This window comes from Acomys minous (genome assembly GCF_964271855.1).
Source record: "Acomys minous genome assembly, chromosome: 14".
Classification (NCBI taxonomy): Eukaryota; Metazoa; Chordata; class Mammalia; order Rodentia; family Muridae; genus Acomys; species Acomys minous.
The window spans coordinates 5,377,403-5,393,058 of NC_140496.1; the positions used below are offsets into that span (position 1 = coordinate 5,377,403).

The window sequence follows — 15,656 nt, forward strand, 5'->3', positions numbered from 1 at the left end:
TGAAGCCACAAGACCCGTGAGATGGTGGCTGCACACCACTGACCCACCAGGCCGGCAGCACAACTCAAGTCTCCACCAGCTCCTAATTGGCAAACAGCTTAGGCCATCCTGGGGGGCTGTGGGCACTAAGCAGTGTTTTTTCTCACAGCTTCTGGCTGGCCGAGGAGACTGCGACCCTGAGGTGAGCAACGCCCTCCTGCAAGGGCAGCAGGCTGGTCCCAGCTTCCATCTCTCCCAGGAGCCTCTTCTGTTCTGACTGCACCCATCGCAGCGCGTCAGCCGGCACCTTTGTAAATAATTTATTGCAAGCATAACATGGAGCTCTTGTTACATTAGAAAGTAGGTTACAAATCTCCTTGATTGCTCTAGTTAGGAAAAAAATTAATTATTCATAATCTGTGTGTGGCTTTAAATTGTTCAGTGTCCATAAGAAAATAAAACTGCTGGTACCACAGGAGGTTGAAGTACACACCCTCACCCTGAGAGCGGTGCCCTCCAACATATGGCTGCTGGATCTGTGAGGTGGGGTGCCGCATGGGGTCCAAGAGCAAGCAGAGCTGTGCAGCAGTGAAGTGAGGACGTTAAACTGTCCGTAAGCCTCACCACGCCCAGTGTCCCACCTGCACTCCTCAGGTAGGCTCAGGCTTTACAGCCTCCATGGTCCCAGAGAGGCTCCGAGGCCTAGGTGGCGGCTCTGCTTCCAAAGGTGAGGCTTTGTCCTGGGTCTGGGTCAGAGGATGTACCATGGACATATGCACGTTGAGGTTGTGGGCCTTTTCAAACCTCCGGCCGCACTGGTCACAGGCGAAGTCCAGCTCAGTCTCTGCTTTGTGTTTGGTCATGTGGTACTTGAGGGATGCTCGCTGCCTGCACTGGAAGCCACAGACCTCACACCTGGGGGGCAGAGGCAGGTGAGGTAAGCTGCGCCTTGTCCCGGTCATAGGCAGTGCCCAGCCCACACTTACTGCAGTGGCTTGGCTCCTGAGTGGCGCATCTGGTGGACAAGAAGGTGCTTCCGCTGCTTGAAGGTCTGCCCACACTCGTCACAGATGTAATTGCGCACCTCTGCAAGACCAGAGCAGGTGTGAGCGCCTGTCCCAACACCCAGATCTGCTCCAGGAGGGGTGACAGTGATCACTGCGTTATACAACACAGGGTGTGCTCAATGTAAGACAATACGATTCTGATACAAAGAACTTCACTGATAAAAGTTTCTAAGTTCTGCTGGGCGTGGTGGCACAGGCCTTTAATCCCAGCACTCAGAAGGCAGAGGCAGGCTGATCGCTGTGAGTTCAAGACCAGCCTGGTCTACAAAGTGAGTCCAGGACAGCCAAGACAACACAGAGAAATCTTGTTTCGAAAAACCAAAAAAAAGGGGGGGGGGAGTGTTCTAAGTTCCTTTAAAATGCTGTTATATGGCTAGGGTCCCCCACAGAAGTAGTGTGCATTTGGAGCCCCTTTTTTTTTTTTTAAAGTAGTTTTCACTGTGTAGCCCTGGCTGGCCTACAGAGAGAATTCACAGTGAAACATGTACACCACCAGCCCAGCCTGAAGCTCTTTTTCCAAAACAGATGGCCTTTGGGGCACAGAGCTCTAGACAGCACTCTCTAGAAGCCATCCCAAAGCAGGGACCAAACAACGGAGATAGCTCACAGGTGAAAAGTAAAACGGTTTGACGCACATTGGAAGTCATGAAACTGTAAACAAGAGCCGTCAAGACTGATGACCTGAATTTTTAATCCCAGTTGGTAGGGGAGAGCTGATAGCTACAAATTCTCTTCTGACCTCTGTACTATGCCATTTGCACAGATATGGTTTGTTTTTATTTTTATTTTGCCTCCTGTTTTTTGAGACAGGGTTTCTCTTTCCTCTGGGTATCCCTGGCTGTCCTTAAACTTTCTCTGTAGCCTAGGCTGGCTTCAAACTGCCTCTGTTTACCAAGTGCTGGGATTAAAAAGGCAGGTGCCGCCACCTCCCCTCTAGTGTTTGAGCTCTCTAGAAAGCTGCTGCTGTGTCCATCAGTGACTGGCTACTTTGAAGGTCTAGACCAAAGGAAGTTCTTCTATGAGGAGACTCGTGCCCAAATGCTTACGAGTAGAGATTAAGACGCCAACATAAGGGCTGGAGAAATGGTTCAGTGGTTGCTGCTCTTCCAGAGGTCCTGAGTTCAATTCCCAGCAACCACATGGTGGCTCACAATCATCTATAAAGAGATCTGGTGCCCTCTTCTGGCATGCAGGCACACGTGTGGGCAGAATACTGTATAAATAATCTTTTTTTTTTTTTAATCAACATATAGCTGGGTTTCATTATAAAACCAAGTAAATGATCCAGCAATAAAATACACAAATGCTGATGTAAAAAAGGTCATTTATATAAACCTCAGAGAAGTGTAATAATCTACCTAAATGACTGCCATAGATAATTTTTAGAGGTGATAAAGTCACAAGAAAGCACAAGGGTTCTGTGCTGTCATTGCTGAGAAGTTGCTCAGACCTTGCCGGGGTGAGAATCCTGCTTCCATTGGGAATCCAACAGACAAGACTCAAGTCTGCACGGATTCAGAATGCCTTAAAAGTCCGTCCCTCTGGCTGGGCACAGCCTATAGTAGGTACCTGTGTGGATGAGCTTCACGTGCCGCTGCAGGTACCGGTCAATCATGAACACCTTGTTGCAGCCAGGATGTGGGCAGGGCCTTTCCCGGACCTCCTCATGGTGCTCCTTAATGTGCTTCTGTGGGAAGGAGGGAGCAGCGAGCCTGTGCTTAATCTGAACACTCCGTCCCTGGAGAGCCTGGCTAATGGAGAGACAGACAACTACTTCCTCCTTAGAGACGGGCTGACTCCATACCCTCTAGGATCACGGGAGCCCTTGGGAAGTCTGCAGGTGGCTCTGCAAACACACTTGGTGCCTCCAGCAGGTTCATGCTAATTCCCAGGAAAGTTTAGGGACGCCCGCAGCTGACAGCAGCCTTGACTGAAGGTGACACACACTCACCTTCATGCCATCAGCCCCTCGGTATACAGCTGTGCAGCCCTGGTAAGGACACTTGTAGATGGTGGGCAGCTCCTCTCTGTAAGGCAAAGCATATGTGGGGGTGCCAACCCAACATGCAAGCGCCCCACCCTATAGCCTGCTTACCTCTCGCATCGCAGCTTTTTCTTCCATCCCGGCTTGGGCCCAGGCTTCTTTCTGATTTTGGGCTCTTCTGGCCTCTTGGCTTCTCTGCTTTCACTCTTCTTAGCAGAGACCCTAGAGGGGGTTAAATTAAAACAAAAAAAAACTAGTGATGCTTTTTTTTTCTATTTGCTTTTGAGAGATCTTTGTCTCTTCCTGCATCTAGTTTTCTTTAAGTTTTCCTGACTCAGCTGCTTCTATGTAGACTACAGCCTCTTCTGTCATTAGCCGTGACAGACAGTACAGCCCTGGGAGGGGTTGAAGCCTTGAGGAATGCATACAGCCAGAAAGCAGAACAGATGGTAGCATGGAGCACACATACGATCACACGATACATTTCACAATTAAAGTCCTGTGTGCTCAGTGCCCAGATCAAGAGATGAAGACATGGAAAATACAGAATTCCTAGTTTCCAGATGACCTCACAGGGGCTCAGCGTTACTGCGATTCTGTCAGGCACCCAGGAGCCAGAGGTCATATCTCCAGCCCCAAATCTAGTTGTATTTCACAAAAGGAAACTAAGAAAACAGCTTCTGTTCAATAGCATCTAAAAGGACAAAAGGCCAGCGTGACAGGGCATGGCTGACAGCAGTTGAGGGACACCGCAAAAGCCTGAAAGTGTGAGCACAGCCAGACTCCATCTCAAAACAAGCAAACGTTTAAACATCTCCAATTCCCGTGGCGTGTAGTGCAATTGTAAAGTGGTGGACCAATGTGCACAGGGCCTAGATTTGATCCACCCTAAAACTAAAAATGGATGTATAGGGCATGCTGACTGCATGGGGGTCCTCTGCAAAAGCAAGGCGTACACTGCTGAGCCAGTTCTCCAGATACCAATTAACAGAAGCTAAGCCAGGTCAAGCAGGCCTGAAATCCTAGCTAATCAAAACGCTGAGGCAAAAGGATCACAAAGTACGGGCTAGCCTGAGCAACTTAGTGAGACCCTATTTAAAAATACAAACGTTTGCTAGCCTGGTGTGCTGGCATACACCTGTAATCCCAGCACTCAGGGAGGCAGAGGCAGGTGGGTCTCTGGGTTTGAGGCCAGCCTGGTCTACAAAGCAAGTCCAGGACAGCCAAGGCTACACAGAGAGACAGAATAAAATAAAAATACGACGTTTTAAAAAGAAAAGTGTGTGGTGAGACAGCTCTGCAGAACGCTTAGTATATGCAAAACCCTCAGTCCAATACTCTGAATCTCAAACGAAATAAAAACCAATAAACAAAACCCAGGTACTTCGCTATTTACTTATTTGGCAATGCTTTAGGACCAGCCCTATCTTTCTGGGATTCTGCATACTTAGGAATAGAGTTGGCTGGGCATGGTGGCGCACAACTGTAATCTCAGCACTTGAGAGGCCAAGGCAGGTGGATCTCTGTGAGTTTGAGGCCAGCCTGGTCTACAATGTGAGTCCAGGACAGCCAAGGCTACACAGAGAAACCCTGTCATGAAAAACAAAACAAACCGCCGGGCCGTGGTGGTGCATGCCTTTAATCCCAGCACTCAGGAGGCAGAGGCAGGTGGATCACTGTGAGTTCGAGGCCAGCCTGGTCTACAAAGTGAGTCCAGGATAGCCAAGACTACACAGAGAGACCCTGTCTCGAAAAACCAAAAAAAGAAAAGAAAAACAAACCAACCAAACAAAAAGGAATAGAGTTGACCAGAGAAAGTGAAAGACTTGTATGTTAAAAACTGCTTAAAGACATTTAACTAATATATATGGGATGTGATGTCACCAGGAGACAGAAGCAGAAGAATCATGAGTTCAAGGCCAGCCTGAGGTACATAGCAAGACCCTGTCACTCAAGAAAAACCAAAAATTTCCTAATATTAAGATAGCTATGAAAAAGAAATTAAAAGACTGTGACTGCCAGGCAGTGGTGGCGCATGCCTTTAATCCCAGCATTTGAAAGGCAGGGCAGGCAGGTGGATCTCCTGAGGTCAAGGTCAGCCAATGCTACATAGAAACCTTGTCTCAGAAAAATAAAGGGGAAAAAAAAAAGATGGCTATAATTTATTTTGGCTGTCAAATTGCTTACATCTAGAATCAAAAGGCAACCCGCTGGCCATCTGAATCTGTGAAAGATGAGAGTCTCTGAAGTGGGAAGACCCACCCTTAAATGTGGGTAGCAACTTACAGTGGCAGCCCAGATGAAAGGACATGAGAAAGAAAGCTTTGCTCTGCTTTGCTTCAGTATCCTGGCAAGTTCATCTCTTGTTGCTGCTACATCCCTTTGCTGATACAGAACCACAGGCTTCTGATGTGGACTGAACCATGGCTACCCAGGATTCCTCCAGGACTTCAACTCCAGGTTCAGACTGCAAAGGCGCCTACCATCAAGGACTGCGCAGCTACTCAGTTCTCAGCTCTCCAGTAAGACATGCAGTTAGACTACTCGAAGCTGTACCATGAAGGCCAGTCTCTCATTTTAATATCTACTCAGCCTGTTCCTTTCCAGAACTGAGCACAATGGCAACACAGTCCACCCAAACCATCTACAGACTCACTGAAATCCCTGTCAAAAGTCAGGGTGGAAGCAGGTTGTGGCGACACATGCGTGTAATTTCAGGATGTAATTCCGAGGATGAGACAGGAGCACGAGTTCAAAACTTGCCTGAGCCAAAGAGCAAGACCTGGCAGGTGGTGGTGGCCCACGCCTATAATCCCAGCACTCGGGGAGGCAGAGGCAGGAGGATCTCTGAATTCGAGGCCAGCCTGGTCTACAGAGTGCGAACCAGGACAGCCAGGGCTGCACAGAGAATCTGTCCCACAAACCAGTGCCCCCTAAAGGAAGCAAGACCCTGTCTCAAAAACTAATAAAAACAGAAGACTAAGGAGGAGCATATGCAAGGCCTGCCAATCTCCAGAATGGCAAAAATAAACATACATACAAGTAACATTTTGGGGGGACCGAAATCAGCTGGATTGAAATCTTACATGGAACTTTGGAGACAAATAGACAGCCAAACAAGGTTTTTGTTGGTGTTGTGGGGCAGGATCTCATGCAGTCTAAACTGTCCTGGTGCTAAAGAGTTGGCTCAGTGGCTAAGATACTTTCTGCTCTTGCAGAGGACCTAGGTTCAATTCCTAGCACCACATGGCACCTAACAAGCAGGATCTGACACCCTCTCTCCCTCTGAGGGCACTGCATGCACCTGGCATAGATATACATGCAGGCAAACAGCCATGCACATAAACTAAATAAATCTTTAAAAAATAAAACAGTGCGAGGTAGTGGCGGCGCACGCCTTTAATCCCAGCATTCAGGAGGCAGAGGCAGGCGGATCGCTGTAAGTTCGAAGCCAGCCTGGTCTACAAAGTTAGTCCAGTACAGCCAAGGCTACACAGAGAAACCCTGTCTCAAAAACAAAAAAACAAAAAATAAATAAAATAGCTGCATGCAGTGGCACATGCCTTTAATTCCAGCACTCTGGGAGGCAGAGGCAGGTGATCTCTGATTTCGAGACCAGCCTGGTCTACAAAGAGAGTTCCAGGACAGCCAGGGCTACACAGAGAAACTATGCCTTGAAAAACAAAAAAAAAGTAGTAGTAGTAGTAGCAGTAGTAGCAGCAGCAGCAGCAGTAATAATAATAATAATAATAAATAACAACAACAATAATAATAATAATAAAATAATGGGTGACAGTGTCTCATATCTTCAATCTTTGTACTCAGGAAGAAGGCAGAGGCAGGCAGATCTCTGTGCATTAAAGGCCAGCCTGGTCTACAGACAAGTTACAGCAGGACAGCCAGGGCTACATAGAGAACCTTGCCTCAAAAAACAAACCCCGCCAAAAAAATGATAACAATAACAACAAATAGTTAATTTTTTTAAAATTAAGGTGGACATAACAGTGCATACTTTAATCTCAACATTCAGAAGACAAATGCAGATGAGTCTCTGAGTCTGAGGCCATCCTGATCTACACAAAAGTACCAGACCAGCTACATAATGAGACTCCATCTCAGAGTTAAAGGCATGTATCACTTATAAAGTCAGCACCTGGGAGGTCAAGGCGGTAGGATCAGTTCAAAGTCACCTTCAGCTACGCATGGTGTTCAAGGCCAGCCTGGAATACATGAAATCCTTAAAAGCCAGGACAGACCTAAGTAGCCCAGCAGGGCACACAGCACAGCTCTCAGGAGCTGGGGCAGGAGGGTAACGTACAGGCCTGCGTGAGCTACAAAGCGGGTTGTGGGCTACACAGGGACTTCTGTTTGGGGAGGGGCATTGAGATGGTTTCTCTGTGTAGCTTTGGCTGTCCAGGACTCGCTTTGCAGTCCTCAAGCCCAGAGATCACCTGCTTTGCCTCCCAAGTGCTGGGATTACACCCAGTCAACTCCCCTGACTTTACACAGAGAATTCTAAATCAGTCAGAGCTATATATAGCAGACAGAGGCTCAAAAAGAGCACCAAAAACAAAAAACCAAAACTCACTAGGCTACAGCAGGAAGGCTGTTCCCACTGTGCCTGTGTAATAAGTGTCTGGTGTCCCCTCTCACCTGTCTGGCTAAGGGGGGTGGCCTTCTCTGTCAGTAACTCCCTTGCACACTAGATTACATGTGTTTAGAGCAGGAAGCTCTGCACTCTGCGCCCTGCCCGTTAGTCCTAGATGGCTGCTCTCTCCTCCAAGCTTAATCATGATGCTCTGACCAGCCCATCTCTGAAGCTCTGCAGCCAGCACTCTGAAGGCTGAAGAAGTAAATATGTGAATAGGTATAAAACCCAAGAGTTTCTTGATGCCCTATCCTCAAAAGTCCTCCGCTGTGGAGCTAGATAGACAGCTCAGAGGTTGCTAAGCACTGGCTGTTCTTGCAGAGGACCCAGGGTCAGCGCCCAGCACTCACATGCCAGCTCACCACTATCTATTATTCCTGTCCCTGATCCCAGGAGATCTGAAGCCCTCTTCTGACCTCCCAGGGTTCCAGCATGCACTTGATACACATACAGAAACTCAGCACACACACACACACTAAAATATATACATATGCCAGGTGTGGTGGCGCACGCCTTTAATCCTAGCACTCAGAGACAGATGCAGGCAGATTGATGTGAGTTTGAGGCCAGCCTGGTCTACAAAGCGAGTCTAGGACAGCCAAGGCTACACAGAGAAACCCTGTCTTGAAAAACCAAAAAAAAAAAAAAAAAAATTTATTTTACATTTACACTTATATTTAAAAACAACCGTTTGAGTCGGGTAGTGGTGACGCATACCTTTAATCCCAGCACCCGGGAGGCAGAGGCAGGTGGATCATTGTGAGTTCGAGGCTAGCCTGGTCTACAAAGTGAGTCCAAGACAGCCAAGGCTACACAGAGAAACTTTGTCTCGAAAAACCAAAAATAAATAAATAAATAAATAAATACATCCATTTGAAGCCAGAGGCAGTGGTGGTACATGCCTTTAATCCCAGCACTCAGGAGGTAGAAGCAGGTGAATCTCTGAGTGCAAGGCCAGCCTCACCTACAAAGTGAATTTCAGGATGGCTAGGACTGACAGAGAAAGCCCACTTTAAACACCGACTCTCCAGCTGAGTCTTGGGGAGCACTCGGGCCAGTGTGCCTTATGAGCACACAGAGAAACGTGCCCACTGCCATCTAGTCCCACCTCCTGCACTAAATCATCACTGTACTAAAGGTGTCCTGCCCTCAGTGCACTATCTTCACCTCAAGTCTTGGTGAGACAGTGAGTGCGCAGTGCGCAGTCGAGCATGCTGTTACAGCTCAGCCACAGTGGCATGGTAGAACCACCACTTCCTCCTCCTATCCCAGCCTGGACCCACAAAATACCTACAAAAGTGGCTAAACACGGAGGTGGCTGAAAAGGGAACCAAGTTCCTTATGGCAGCCCAGTCTGCACTCTGGCCATGCTTTCTTGGAGCCATTCCCTGTTGGCGACCAGCCAGCTCTCTGTCCTGGGAGGCCTACTGAAGTGACGTGGCTTGGCACTCACCCTGGCTCTGGTGTCCCGTGTCTCCCACTCTACTCTTCTTTCTCTTTCCATAGGAATAGGATTTACATTAAAAAGAAAAAAAAAAACAAGTACAAAACCAAAGAAATTCTCAAATCTTTTGTAGGGTTTTCCTGGCTGGCAGTGTGGTGCCAAGAGCCGCATGCTCTTTGGCTCTTCACTCTGAACCCTGAAATGCTCAGAGCACTGTGGCAATCCGGCCATCACTAACCAGCTATTAGGGATGTGGGTATTCTTGGAACAGGCTAGGAGGAAAGAGACCCAAGTAAAAACTAGCTCTGCCTTTCCTTGTTAATGTCCTGTGTTTGTTTAAGGAGAAAAAGGGGAAAGGCAAAGCAAAATCACACGAAGAACAATGTTGTAACCAAAGAAATCAGAAGAAGCGACCCGAGGACGGTCACCAGCCGAGTCCCTGGGAGTCACAAGGGGCACAAGCCAGCGAGATGCCCACTAAGGAACTCCCTACCACAGGCTACCTGCCACCTTGTCACATAAACTCAGACCAGGTCCCCAAGCCACAAAAAAAGTGACCAAAAGTCAAAGGAAATGCTATCCTATTCAGCTGCTCGCCTGGCCTTTCAAACACTCCTTCTGACTCACTTAGGAGCCGACAAGTGGCTCAGCAGCTGAAGGGCACCCGCCACCCAGTCTGACAACCTGAGTTCGATCCTTATGGCCACCATGGTGGAAGTGGTCCTCTGTCCTCCTCCCCATGAGCAACACACACACACACACACCCCAGACACACAATAAATAAATAAACATACACAATAAGATAGACAACAGACAGCAAACGGACAGATAGATGGAAGCCATGCTCACTAGACTTGGGAGATGGGGCCAGAGGAAAAATAGGTGAGCTGACTAAGGCCAGTCAGGAAGTATGAGCCTCCATATCCCGACATTGCTCTAGAAGGCATGCGCTTAGACAGGGCTGGACTCTTACTTCCTGTCTGGGTAAGGCTGGAAGGACTCATCCGAGGACTGTGGCGTTTGCTTCTTATCACTCTCGTCTTCACTCAGGAAGTCTCTAGGAAAGATAAGAGAGCTTTCAGCAAAGCACTGACCTGCGTGGGCAGCAAACCCAACCCGACCTCCTGTGTAGATACTACAGACTCCATCCACAGCCCATGCTTTGCTTCTAAACATGTCTTCAGAAACCTAAAATCCCTAACTGCTCAATCTCTGCTCTAAGGGGAAGGACAAGCCAGCCACTGAAACCAAGCAGGCTAACAACCCTCCCTGTAGGCCACTCTGCAAACTCTGGAGGGCTTATTCCTTCACAGCCAGGGAGAGCGTGGAGACGTAAAGGCAGATTCTCAAAGGGGCTGTTTCACCCACCGACCGTGAACACAGGCACATTGTTAGCCATTTCAAAGTTCACAACAGAGGGGGAAAGTTCATGACCTTCCCCCTAAACATGAGTCGCTGGCCTCTGCTGAGCAGCAAACAGCCCATCTAGAAGCCCACAGTGTTCCCCACAGGCCACCAGCTCTCTGGATGGGGTAAGGCCTGAGACTTCGGACAGTCTAACAACCTAGAGATACAGCTGGGCCTCACAGGAGTCAAACCAAATTTAGGGTGTTCCTCCTATTTGGATGGAGATGCATCTGCACCCCAGCCTAAGCCGTGGAACAGGACAGAAGGGGTAAACACCACTGAGTAGTTCTCAGCGCAGAGCTGACAGACCCTATACACCCCTTCCAAGGGAGGCCTGGTCTCTCCTCAGCCTACACAGCTTCTACTTCCAGTCTCGACATCACTACCCAAAAGGGTTGGACCTAGCACGCCCTGCTCGAGTGACGCCTGGAGCTGGTACAAAGCTACGGCCTTTCAAGAAGCAGTACACAGAAAACAGCAGAGGACCAACCCTAGGGCAGGTTAAATGAGGCAATTCCAAAATGCTTTGGGTCAGAATGGGAACTGTGCTTCCCCTGCGGTGTGCTTCATCTGGGTGCCTCTGGGACCAGAGCCAAGCCAGGAGCCAGAGGCCTCAGAACTCCCTGGCCACTCCTCTCCCCCCCACCTGTGAGAAGGAGGGAAGGCACATGTGCCAGCCAAGGGTAGCAGCTCTAGGGAGGCTGAGTCTGATTGTCAAAGGAGGAATTTTAGGCTTTTTAAACCCACTCTTCTCTCACCCCTCAGAAAGGTCACTGAACTCGTCTTTTACCCGATCATCCGAGGTTGAAGATGGAACCTGCTTCTCACCCAGTTGCCCTGGAAAACAAAGAACAGCTCTGGTTATCAACACTGAACACAGAAAGGGCCTCGTCTGTAAGGGGCAATGCCCCTGTCTAAGGACATAGCCTTCCTTACTGGGGCCAGGAGGCCTCTGGCTTCATTTTCCTCTATTCTCAGCCCCTACTCACTATGCCAGTCTCTGTCCACAGGTATGGGAGGCACCATGGTCAGCAAGCTGACCTTCTCAGATTCAGGCCACTGTTGTGGGTTGAGAATGGCCCACTGGATAATTTATAACATCTTAAAGGCTACGGTTATCACAAGAGGTGTACACACACTTACAAAGCCAAGCACTCTGTCTGTGACATCCTCTTAGAGCCTTGGATGGAGTCCATATCTGTATTATGTCTATGAACTACAAGGCTACCAATATTTTTAATGTTCTAAACATTTTCTTTTTTGGGTTTGTTTGGTTTTTTTGTTTTGTTTTGTTTGTTTTTTTGGTTTTTCAAGACAGGGTTTCTCTGTGTAGTCTTGGCTGTCCTAGACTCACTTTGTAGACCAGGCTGGCCTCAAACTCACAGCAATCCACCTGCCTCTGCCTCCCAAGTGCTGGGATTTAAGGCGTGCACCACCACCGTCCGGCTTCTAAACATTTTCATGTGTATGACTGCTTTGCCTGTGTTCATGCCTGTTGCTGGCATAGGCCAGAAGAGGACTTTGAATCCTGGAGCTGGAGTAATAGACGGTGAGGAGCTGCCATGTGGGTACTGAAAACCGAAACAAGGTCTTTTGCAAGGGCAGCAAGTGCTCTTAACTGATGAGCCTGATCTTCAACCCTCTGGGGGCTTTTTGTTGTTGTTTGGTTTGTTTTTTGTTTTTTGAGACAGGGTCTCTATATATCGCCTTGGCTCCATCCTGAAACTCTCTATGTAGAAATGGCTGGCCTCAAATTCATAGAGATCCACCTGCCTTTGCCACCCAAGTGCTGGGAGTAAAGGTGTGTGCCACTGTGCTCGGCAACCTCCAGCACTTTTAAAGGCCCCATTGTAGGATCTGCAGGTGGGAACCGGCTGAGCACCGGAAGTGACCATGTACACTAGCAGATGAAGGCAACAGACAGGCAGGAAGCTGGCCCAGCTCTCCCACATGCTGCCTAGGCGCAGCTGTGTCCACCGCGTAGCACATGCAGGGGGTCCAGTCAGCAGGCGTCCACACTGCGGTAAAGCAGCAGCCTCATTGTCTGCCTCCACGGCCTCAGACAATGACCCATTCTTCTCTCTCCCTCAGTCCCCGCAGCCTACAGGAACAGCCAGTACCCTTGGGTCTAAGGACAGACATAGAGGAAGACTGGGAGCCGGATGAGCATGTCGTTACAGACACTGTGAATTAGAGGCCTGCTTGTGAAGGAACAAGAGGGCGAGACCGGCTGGTAGGGCCAGCCTATCCCTAAGTACTGGAATAGCCTCAGTTCCTATGGGGACGCACTGAGGCCGGATCCTCACCTTCTCCCACCAGCTTCCTCCACCACACCACGATCTACACCCAAAGAGCACAGACATCCACCTTCTGCTGAAGACAGCCTTGGTCAGGACACTGAATCCTGTTCTAGCATGAGCCACGGTGCTGCTTACCTGGGGCCTCACTGGGAGCCAAGCTTGGCTGAGTATAGGGGCCCAGTCCAGGTCCGGCAGAGTCTCCATGTGAGTGCAGTAGGGCCACATCCATACTGGACAGGGTCTTGGTCTCAGATCCAACTTGGGTTTCTCTAGCCTGGCAGAGCTGAGAGGCAGCTCCAGGGGGGGTTGAGTTCTGGGCCAGCCGTGGTGACAGCTCCTTGACCCATGCCCATTTCACTGCTAATGCACTGTCCAGAAAAAGTGCTCTGCAGCTGGAATCTGTGTCCATGGTGAAGTCATGGCCCTGGTCGCAGCCCCACACAGCCTGGATGATGCCGCAGTACTCAGAGGACAGTGTCCTCTGGAGGCTGGGCAGAGACCCACAGTTGGCTGCATGTTCGTGTACCCAGCCCACCAAGCTGTGCAGACAACGGGGGCTCGAGGTGATCAGGTCAGCTGAGGAGAATCGACAGAAATATCAGTCTCATGGTGGCCAACACCAGGCCCAACCTGGAATGCCCACCCTGGCACAAACAGCACTCACCCATACGTGCTTCCTCCTCTGCCGCTGTGGGAGGCTGGACACCGGCCCTGCAAAGCATCAGTGTGGCCGCAGTTTAGGAACCTCTCAAGGTCACAGACCTCTCTAGCTGCCTTCCCCAGGGACCCTCTGCTAGCATCCCTGTTCCCTCTCTTCTGTGATGGCTCCTCACCCTCTGTAAACACTGCCACCACAGCACCTCACTGTAGCACCATGAGGGGCTTGTACGGGCTTCTGTCCACCCCACAAGTCACTGCCCTAATTCAACACCTAGAACACAGGCCGACGAACCCCTGAAGGTCCCGAGAAATCCAACAAGGGCCTACTTTGTACAAGGTTTCCGCTGGCCAGCCGGGGAGACGTTGACTCTCTGTAAGAAGGACCTGAGAAGGCTGTGGCACTGATAGAACTGGGTGTAGCAGTTCTTGCAGACAAACTGAGGCAGGGCCGGGTCCTGGTGCACAGCAACACCCAGAAGACGCTGGAAGTCCCGAATGAAGACCCGCTCCCCTGGCGACAGTCTCTCTGAGGTCTCCCCAGGCACTCTGTCAGAGATGCTGCGGAGGCTCCGTGAGGAAAACTTCCCATGGCAGAGGCGACAGTGCCCCATAGCAAAGGTTCGGCCTGCTCCTGAGCAAAGAAGCAAATGTGACGTAAATGAGGTACTTGCAGTGTGAGGCTCACACTTCCCGTTGGCCTCCTAACCCTGAAGCAGACACGTGCCCTCCCCAGGCTTCCTAAACACACTAGCAGCAGGGCGCAAGGGCTGGCCTTTCTCACCGAACAGTCAACTTTTGGAGAGATACTATCAAGAAATCTTTCGAATCTTTTTTTTTTTTTTTTGAGGGAGGGTCTCCCTGTGCAGCCCAGGCTGGGGCTTATAATCCTCCTGCCTCAGACTCCCAAGAGCTGGGATGACAGGCACATGCCACTGTGCCCAGCTCCTTTCAAAGAAGCCCAGATGCCTCCAATGAAGATGAAATGTAACTACTGCTCAACATCCTGATTCTGAAAATGTACACCGGCTGTGCCACGAGAAACTGACTCACTGTCCATCCGTAGGTGCCCTGTCCGCAGAAAGTGGAAAAGACCACCTCACTGGCTGCCCCTGGGGGGACTAAAGGACAGCACACATAGGAAAGTCACTCTCGAATGAAGAACACACCCAAGTGTGATGCTGTTACCTTCGCCAGCTGTTGCTTATACACAAACTCTCGGCCAGACAAGGAGCAAACCATTTACTTAGCTCAGCCCCCCACCACAGGTTAATGGTCTGTTTTAACCAGCAAGAGCCTGGGGTTCAGAGAAGTTAAGTAAATACCCTAATAGTACATAGCACGAAGAGCAAGCCTGAAACGGCACCTGTGTGGCTTCAAATCTTAAGCAGTAAAGAGCAGCGACACAGGGCAGGATAGGATCGGGTGTCTGGCGAGAAGTCACTGCAGTAGAAACCAGAGGGGCTGAGCTCATCGGAACTGGGACGCCTGGTTTGCTTTCAGAAGCCCCAGGCTCACACCAGGGCCAGAGGACCCCCCGGAACCCACCTGCCTCCTCTGCACCCTCCTCGCCCGGGTCCCCGCAGGAGCGCGCTGAGCCCCAGCTGAGTTGCGCCGCCGCCCGGTCAGCGCTCGCTCCGCCTGTCCGAGAAAGGCGACCCCGAGTGCGACCACTCGCGCGCTGCCGAGCCGTCCCAGGCGACAGGAAGCGGCCAAGCCGGTCCCGCTTCATGGTGGCAGCCGCCACTCGGTGCCTGCTCCGTGCCGTTCCGGGTGGCTCGGCCCACGGAGCTCTGCCGGACCGGACTTGAACTCCACTCACTCAGTTCGGCTGCACTCCGCCGGGCTCCTCGGCCCCGCCGGGTTCATGGAGAGCTGAGCTGGGCGAAGCGAGGGGTGGAGCGAAGCGAGGAGCGGCCGGCGAGCGACAGTGCCCGCTGCCCTGCCGAGAGCCAAGAGTTCTCAGGGTCGCTCACAACTCGCGACAGGCCCATAAAGGAGGGGCAGCCAGGGGGCTAGACTGCCACGGACTGAGGCGCCGGCTGTGGAACTTAACAGAAAAGCGTAAACCGAGAGGTTCTCTCCCCCGATCTCTCTCGCAGAGCCGCTCCAAGTCCGCGGGGATAAACTGACAAGACCCAGGTCTGCGCGGCGGGGCGGGGCCGACGGA

The 15,656-nt window shown here is 50.6% G+C and overlaps 2 protein-coding genes across 4 annotated transcripts in view; one reads left to right on the forward strand and one right to left on the reverse strand.

The window, feature by feature from the left end:
- FANCA (FA complementation group A) overlaps window positions 1-449 on the forward strand; it is a 60,536-nt gene extending 60,087 nt beyond the window's left edge. For both annotated transcript variants that reach the window (XM_084757843.1, XM_084757844.1), the window contains one exon: window positions 149-449. In XM_084757843.1, the coding sequence (XP_084613969.1) occupies window positions 149-256 (108 nt within the window). In that variant the 3' untranslated portion in view covers window positions 257-449. The remainder of the gene's footprint in view (window positions 1-148) is intronic.
- On the reverse strand, window positions 284-15,636 carry ZNF276 (zinc finger protein 276). 2 transcript variants are annotated; one of them, XM_084757856.1, is made up of 11 exons: window positions 15,035-15,636; window positions 13,817-14,120; window positions 13,494-13,540; window positions 12,965-13,405; window positions 11,288-11,366; window positions 10,096-10,179; window positions 3,142-3,252; window positions 2,998-3,073; window positions 2,616-2,733; window positions 966-1,065; window positions 284-894 (listed from the first exon to the last, which is right to left on the reverse strand). In XM_084757856.1, exons 1-11 carry the CDS (start codon window positions 15,216-15,218, stop codon window positions 630-632), a joined length of 1,809 nt encoding a protein of 602 aa, XP_084613982.1. In that variant the 5' UTR covers window positions 15,219-15,636; the 3' UTR covers window positions 284-629. The 2 variants fall into 2 exon arrangements, with proteins under 2 accessions (XP_084613982.1, XP_084613983.1); XM_084757857.1 differs by having other exon boundaries at window positions 15,309-15,635.
- Between the last annotated feature and the right edge of the window lie 20 nt (window positions 15,637-15,656).